The 8,550-nt window shown below is 36.5% G+C and overlaps 1 protein-coding gene across 1 annotated transcript; it reads right to left on the bottom strand.

Annotated features, from left to right (window-relative positions):
* Window positions 1-6,280: 6,280 nt before the first annotated feature.
* LOC118628967 (olfactory receptor 51L1-like) lies at window positions 6,281-7,228 on the bottom strand. The gene has a single exon (XM_036260048.1). It carries the CDS (start codon window positions 7,226-7,228, stop codon window positions 6,281-6,283), a length of 948 nt encoding a protein of 315 aa, XP_036115941.1.
* Window positions 7,229-8,550: the final 1,322 nt, after the last annotated feature.

Below are 8,550 nucleotides of genomic sequence, written 5' to 3'. Positions count from 1 at the left end.
AGACTCTGCATCATGGAGCCACCTGGGACTTTTAACCCGAGGGCGCTGCTCCCAGCCAAGGGCAGCTGGCCAAGGCTTTGGCACCAGCCGAGGGCGTAGCACCCAGCTGAGTTTGCAGGACTCATCTGAGGGCGTAGCACCCAGCCGAGGCCACAGGACCCAGCCAAGTCCCCTGGTCCCAGCCGAGTCCATTGGTCCCAGCCCAGGCCACTGTGGACTGTGGGCTCCAGGCCCCCTCTCGTGTCCTTGCAAGCCTACCAGGATTGAGTCAGTGTCCCTGGTTATGTGGTCCTCCAAGCTGCCTTTTGGTTGCCCCTTCCTGACAATGTGTCTTTATTTTCGTTGTAAATCCATTTGGTCCTGGGAGATGGTCTGTGTAGCTTCCATTCACTCCACCGCCATTTTTTACTCTCTCCCTATTTAGAAGTTTTAACAACTCTCTTTTAGTAACCAGAATATTAAAAACAAATCTAAATCTAGGTGAAATCTAGATCTCAGAAGTATCCCTACGCAGACTATAAAGGTCTCTGTAAATTCCTAAATACAGAAACATCAAAGTTTCTGGGTCATTTGAAAACCACCCAAATCAATTGAATTATTTGGGCCAAGTTGTATTCCTTTTATGCTTCTCAAAGTGTACTGAACTTCATCCACTTGTCATTTTCTCTTGATGGAAGTCATCTTGAAATCTAAATTTTCTTGAATAACTTCACTAAATTGTTGATTTGATGACTCAGTTTCACAAACATTTATTGCTGATTATTAAAAGGAAAGTCAGAGTTCTTCTAAGAATGGTCTAACCTGGCTTTGGTGACCATATTCTTTAGTATGTCAATATTAATATAAAATACAACCAGGCTTTTATTCTTTATATTGAAAACCTAGGACTTACTATTATTGAGGTTTGTACATAGTTTCTTAAAGGCAAAATATTATCAGTAAAATTTAAATTCAAAGTTCTACATTAGTATGAAGTACTCTCACAAATATAAAGGAGAGAGGGAAGAAAGTTGTTTTAGAGGTTTTTTTTTTTTTTTACCTAAAATTTCTGCTGTTTAATTTCTTGAGGATTCTGTCACAAATCTGCTTGGTTTTGACACTGTAGACAATGGGGTTTGTGAGGGGTGAAACCAGCAAATTAACATTGGCCATGAGCATAAGGGCAATTGGAGAAGAATTCTGTCCATAGTTGATGGATTATAGACAGCCCAATCATTGGTGTGTAGAACATAAGTAAGGACAGATGTGGGAGTTGCAGGTATAGAGGGTTTTCACCCTCTCTGTTTTGAAGGCTATACTCAACACTATGCCAAGGATGAGGATACAGGAGAGGATGAGGAGCACTAAATCAAGTCCCTTGGAGCAGGTGACCACCAAGAGGCAATAGAGGCTGCAGACTCGACAGCTGGATACAGTTGTCTTTATGAGGTCCTAGTGCAGGCAGAAGGGATAGGAGAGAATATCGACAGGATATTCCTAATTCATCTCCCCTACGTGGGTCTGTTGGATATAGACACAGACATCCTGCTCTCAGTGGCTACTTCTCTAGAGTCAGAAAACTTGATGACAACTGTCATTCTTTACTCTTACCATTTTGAATAGATTACTAAACTTCTTTGAACATAAAAAAACTGGGAACTGCATTATTTTATATAATATTTAAGAGATTCAAGAAAATGTATCTAAAGTTCTCAGCACAGAGTCTGAGACCTAGGCGATATTTTGGACTTAAGTAAAGCAAAGTCTTAACGGATATAATGAAGTGGCCACAATCTTAAACATATCAGCCATATACAACAATGATCCAAAGCCAAGTGTGACCTGGAGTGCCCAAACTATCACTTGTAAAGATATTGCCCCCTCAGCACTTCTCTTAAGACTTATTTTGCCTAAATTCCTTTTGTGGCTCATAATATTGCCAAGTCTGTATGATAGGCATAAGTGTGAAATAAAGGAGGTACTCAAATCATCATATCATCACCATTGTTGTTTTTAACATTATAATTTTTAGTTAATATCAGATAGCAATGTTTTGAGAGACCAGAGATTTCAGTGCATCAACACATCATTTACAGTATCTATATCTGGAGGTGAATTTTAATGGCATTCCATCCCAAAGCTCTTTTGGAAAGGCTTTGAGGGTGATATGCAGAGGCAAATGCATATTAACGTATTTCTTAATTAAATTTATTGGCATGACATTGGTCAGTAAGATTGTATAGGTTTCAAATGTACAATCCTATGATGCAGCATTATTCACAATGGCCAAGAAATGGAAACAACCAAACTGTCTTTCATAGGCAATTAAAGATGTGATACATATATATAATGGAATACTACTCAGCCATAAAGAAAGATGAAATACTACCATTTGCAACAACATGGGTGAATCTTGAGAATATTATGCTAAGTGAATGAAATAAGTCAGACAGGCTTATAAAAAACCATATGATTTCACTTATATGTGGATATAAAACTGAAAGCAACAAATGAACAAACAAGAAAAATGAACAAAAATCCAGACACAGATAATGGTATGGTGGTTATCAGAGGTAAGGGGGTGGAAGGTAGTAAAGGGTAAAGGGGGTCATATATAAGGTATCAGATGGCTTTTTAAACATAATTTGGATTTTCGTGAAAGCAAACTCTTGTCCATTAGAAAGTATGCATCTAATTTAGAAAATTTGAATTTCACATATTAATATGTTGACATTCCAAAATATAGATTGTATCAAATGAGTTTGGTTGTGGGGATTCAGCTCTCTTAGAATCTTTTAAGTCAAGAAATAGTAATAAGTTTTTTCTGCAAAGGTGAAATAATCCAGGCAAAATATGAGTAAGAAACCCAATTGATAATCTGTTTAACAATATTTTTTTACCTTCTTTCCACCTCCATCTATTTTAATAACACTTTATTTAAATGATTAGTTTCTATATTAATTCTTTCCTCTAAAAGATTAATCACTAATTTTGTATTCCCAGTCTTCCAAGATAATACAATGTTCCCAACCTCCTTAAATCTCATTATTTTTCACAAATCTAACCACAAAAACCCATAGTCACATTCACTTTTCTTTTAAATAAAATTTTGTAGACTTTGATGAATGAGCTGATGGGGGAGAATAGGGGATTGCCCCATTTCAAAATTAGTTTTCTTTACCACAGAAAACTATGCAAATGTATTTATTTAGACTTAAAATTATCTGTTTACTAATTCATGTGATGAGAAGAATTAGGATAATGTGTGTGGTGGGAAATCTGAAAAGTGCTCATTTTCTCAACATGGTATCTTCACAGAAACACAAGTTCATCAGCAAGCCTGGTTCAGAGTTCACATGGAGGATGTGTGAAAGCGGACAATGGAGAGTGCCATGGCTTAAGATATGCAAGGTGATGAAAACTGGTTGTTAGACCAGTGGAAATGACTTGAATTCTATATCCTAATATTGAATATTTCTTAACTCATCTTAACTTGTTGGAGTGCCTTTTCTTTTCAGAATCAGCATGTTGAATGAGATGTAATATAGACACAGGGTTCAGTGCAGCAAAGCAATAGGACATAGCTCTTTCCCTCAAGGCACTTTATTTGGACAAGGACAAGCCTTCACTAAAACAACCTTGTGCTAAAATCTAAAGTAGGACACCTAAAAAATATGAAAAATAAACAAACAGAAAATAATTGTCATCATGTGAGACATAGTCAAAAGTTCTCATATATGATGGAGATGAAAGAGAAAAAAGAGTAACCAATATTTCAGAGACAATGGCTTAGAAATTTTCATCTGAAATTGGTGTTCTGCAGATTATCAGGAATTTATGTCTTTCTTGAAAACCTTATTTTAAAGTTTGTAGAGAGAAAACCCTGGCCCAGAGGGCATCTTTAATAAATCACTTAAAACATTTAATTAAAGAATAACAGAAATCCTATGTATGTATTTCTAGAAAACACTATAAAAGGGTCAGTTCTTAATGATTTTTATGAGACAAGCATACTTTATCCCCCATAACCAGATAATAACATCACAGTAGCTTAGGCTTCAAGTTCATTTTGTTTTTTAAAAGAACTTTAAATGTTATATGTTATTTTTAAATTACAGTTGACATTCGCTATTATTTTGTATTATTTTCAGGTGTATAGCATAGTGGTCAGACAAGCATGGACTTTATAAAGTGCTCCCCTCAATATTTCCAGTACCCATCTAGCAGTATACATAGTTATTACAATATTATTGACTATATTTCCTATGCTGTACTTTACATCCCCATGACTATTTTGTAACTACCAATTTGTACTTCTTAATCCCTTCATCTTTTTCACAAGTTCTTTGGGATGGCAGCAGTGACCATCAGAAAGACTTGAGCCCCCCTTTCACAAGTTCTATAATGAAGTGTGATCTGGGTAGTACATATTCATGTCCATCACAACCCACTTTGGAGTCCTTTCTCTGTTGTGGTAATGTGAAATAGTTTGGGCAAGTCTTAAGTTTCTACTACAGATTGAAGAAAATGTTACTCACACATGTTCGTTGTATTCTCTGTTTTTTTGTTTTTGTTTTTGTTTTGTTTTGTTTCATGCTACCTTCTTTTTCTGGAATACTTTGCACAATGGTGTGCTGGTAAATGCTTAACAAACAACTCTTGAGGGAAAAATGTTAAAGCCCTAGAATTCAGTGTTTATCAATTTCTGTTGTGTGACTACTCCCATCATGACCAGTTTCCAATGACCAGTGTGACTTATAGAACATGGAGTTGGAACAAGATATGCACAGTTGACTTTCCTAAGCCAACACGAGCTGCAGCACACCAACTTCTTTCACACTTTGTCCAGCTGGCACCAATCACTGACTCACAAGGCACAACTAGAATGTCAACTACTTCGGTTCCTGATTCCTAGGTCTTCACTTAAAATTGACTCCTCTTTGATAACAATATTTACTATTTACCTATTTCAATGCTAGCACCTATTAATTTTACTAATCTTTACACATATGTATCTTTACTATTAAACATTAATTTTTAAACATTAGGACCCACACATTCCATTTTATATATATCTGCAGTATTGAAAGCAATAATCGTCACCATCGGTATTTCATTTAGGAAAGTCCATTCTGCATATCTTGTTCCAACTCCATGTTCTATAAGTCACACTGGTTGTTTCCCACTATAGTTTTATTGGGTGAGTAAATAGGCAATAAGATTTACACTTACAGCTATTTTATAGTACTCGTGATAGCTGGGGAAGATCAGCCCCAAAATGATACATTAGTGTAGCAACCCTGACCCTGTACTCAAAAAATTTGTAATATAGCTGAGAAGAAAGTGAATATGTATGAGATAATAAAATATCACCAATAAAAACACACATGTAAGTCATTGTAATAAAGAAGAAAAGAGTAATGGGTTACCTACAATAAAGAAACTGAGAGAGACAATATTAAAGATCCACACAGGCATGTATAATAAAAGGAGAAAATACTATTAAAAGATGAAGGTGGTTATTGTGCACAACGCCCAACCCACTCATAGACTAAGACATGAAATTCTGTGCTATCATACTGAACAGGGAATCTACCCATTTGCCAAGATGTTTAGACCTGCACTGTCAGGTTTTCCACAGCAACTTGCATGTTTTGCCTCAGTATTTGCTGGTAAGTTGAAAGAGCAGATACATCTATTTATTGTGGCAGTGGGAGACTGGACATCACAGCCCAGCGATGAGGTGAAGACTTAGTTCATTGCCAACGGCCACAGTAACAGTTCAAAGTTCTGCCAGGAACTCACGTTCCAAACTTGCCCCAAGAAGCAAGAATTGTTTCATAAACAGTTATAACATTTTGGCAGGAGAAACAAAATATGGGCAAACATATTAGAAAAAGAGAAAGGAAAAAAAAAGATGGATTTCTGGGTTTTAGATCATAAACAAGAAAAACTATATAAACATAGTTACATTTCATAAAGATATTTCCATTATTATTGTTACTAATAATAATTTAATAAAATTGACAAATTTTACAGTTTTCCAAAAAAAAATTTCTGTTATATACATTGTCTCTTATAAGTCTCATTATTAATTTGGCTCTAGAAAAGACCATACTTATCACAATTTGGTTCTGAAAAATCTGAATCCCATAAGCTTTAATGATTAACTGAGGTCACATATCTAGGAAGTGAAAGAATTAGGAATTTAAACAGATAATTAAGCCACAAATATTTTACTTCTCATCTACTCCAATAGCTGCCCCAATTTTTCACTGGGAAAACTGGAGGACAGAGTTACTTAAAGCCTCCTCCCTAGCCCAAATTTGCGGAGAATTCCTAGACGAATCTGTTTTGTCCTGACACTGTAGACAATAGGATTAAGCACTGGGGGTAGGAGAAGATAGATGTTAGCCATGAAGATGTGGACTATGGGAGACAGATGCTTTCCAAAGCGATGGGCCACTGACAACCCAATAACTGGCACAAAGAAGATGAGCACCACACAGATATGGGATACACATGTATTGAGTGCTTTTCGCCGTTCTTCAGGAGAAGCAATGCTCAGCACAGCATTCAGAATCAGGATGTAGGAAAGAAGTATAAAGACTGAATCCATACCCAGGGTGGCAATAACTATGCACAGTCCATAAATACTGTTGATCCTGGCATCTGAACAGGATAATTTCAGAACATCCTGGTGCAAACAGAAGGGATGGGAGAGGACGTTGACGTGGCAGTAGTGATACTGGCGCAGTAGCAGAGGTGTGGGCAGTACAACTCCCATGCTTCTTAACAAGCAGACCAAACCAATCTTGCCTATCACACTGTTGGTGAGGATGGTGGTGTAGTGCAGTGGATGACAGATAGCAACAAAACGGTCAAAGGCCATGGCCAACAGCACTGAAGATTCCATGAATGTGAATGTGTGGATGAAGAAGAGCTGAACATAGCAAGCACTTGCCTGGATCTCCTGAATATTCAACCATAACACAGAAAATATAGTGGGAAGTGTAGACAAGGACATACCTAGGTCATTTAGTGCCAAAATGGAAAGGAAATAATACATGGGCTGGTGGAGTGAGGACTCAATCCAAATGACAGAGAAAATGGTGATATTACCAATAAGTATTCCCACGAATACAAAGCAGAATAGAATTGAGAGCCAAGAATGAGCATGCTCCAGTCCAGGAAAACCCTTCAGAATAAATATGGGCTCCATAGTATCATTCGTATTCCAGACCACCATGGTGACCCTGGCAAACAGTGAGGAATAGTTTCTGTTATTCTTTGATATCCCTCAGAGTTATTCCTTGTGAGCATAAGTGCAATCAGAATATAATGCATCTTTCCTCTAACCTCACAGAGGAAGAAAAAAGGTACCTCTTATGGTTCTCATGTAAGAAACATTTTCCAGTAGCACCAAATTCTGGAACAAGTGTACCATGCAAATCTGGTCATCCCTGACAAAAACTTTGATGGATTTGCATTGCCAATCATCCACTGATCAGCCTATCTTAAACTTGTTGAGAAAAATTTGAGTGGAATATTATGATTTTCATACATTTCAAAATTGCTAACCTCTGAAGAGGATAACATCCATTTTCCCTCCTGCATAAATTAAATTGTACATTGTTGTTCTAATGATTTCACTTTCTTTAGACCTTGTTTATTAATACAAACTATGCCAAAATACACATACTATTTATTTGCAATTAAAAAATTAACACTTACCTGAAAGTCAAATATAAGCCAATTACATCAATATGAACACTTAATCACGTTACTGACAGTCCATTTCTCAAAAGTTTTATTTTGTCTTTCTTTGCTTAAATTTTCCTTCATTTTAGGTAGTCATATTCTCTCTCTCTCTCTCTCTCTCTCTCTCTCTCTCTCTCTCTCTCCACTTAACTTTCTTTCTTTCTCTTTTTTTTTATTTTTTGGTACGTGCCCCAAGCAGGAACTAAACCCAGGACTCTCTGATCCACGGGCCGATGCTCCAACTCCTGAGCCAAATCAGCCAGGGCTTCATTAATTTACTTTCTAAGCATCTTTATCTTCATATTATGCTCCCAGCTATCATTTCATTCTATTTTGTTTTACCTAAATTTGTGTCTTTTCACCATGTGAGTCTCTATTTTCTCCCATCCTTTTATTGCCTATATCTTTCTTCTAATTTTTCTTTGTATTTCTGTGCTTTTAGTTCTTGCTCTCTTTGGTTTATTTCTAACCCAAGAAGAGTTCTATTTCTATCTGAAGATCAAACTTATACTGATTATAGATGCTACAATTTTGCTTCTCTATGGATCTCAGGTCCTGAAAACCCTTTATTCCATGAATAATGGGGCTTGAATTCTTCCACTATCTCTATAAACACTCCTGGTTTCTCCTGGGGTAGAAGATTTGGCATTAGAGTCATAGTCTGCTGGATCCCTAGAGATGTAATTAATATAAACAGCCCTTAATCATAGCTGTACCAAAGAACATGTGATTATGATCTTGGAAATTATAGAAATGGGTTTCTACTTCTAGCTACCACCCCCAGTATTTTCTTTCAAATATAATAGTTTT

This window comes from Molossus molossus, unplaced genomic scaffold (assembly GCF_014108415.1).
Source record: "Molossus molossus isolate mMolMol1 unplaced genomic scaffold, mMolMol1.p scaffold_m16_p_13, whole genome shotgun sequence".
Lineage (NCBI taxonomy): Eukaryota > Metazoa > Chordata > Mammalia > Chiroptera > Molossidae > Molossus > Molossus molossus.
The sequence above is the reverse complement of the archived record's forward strand: the minus strand, read 5'-3'. Positions and strand labels throughout refer to the sequence as shown.

Coding starts and splice junctions, on each gene's coding strand:
- LOC118628967 (XM_036260048.1), bottom strand. CDS start 7,228: ATGGTGGTCTGGAATACGAATGATACTATGGAGCCCATATTTATTCTG.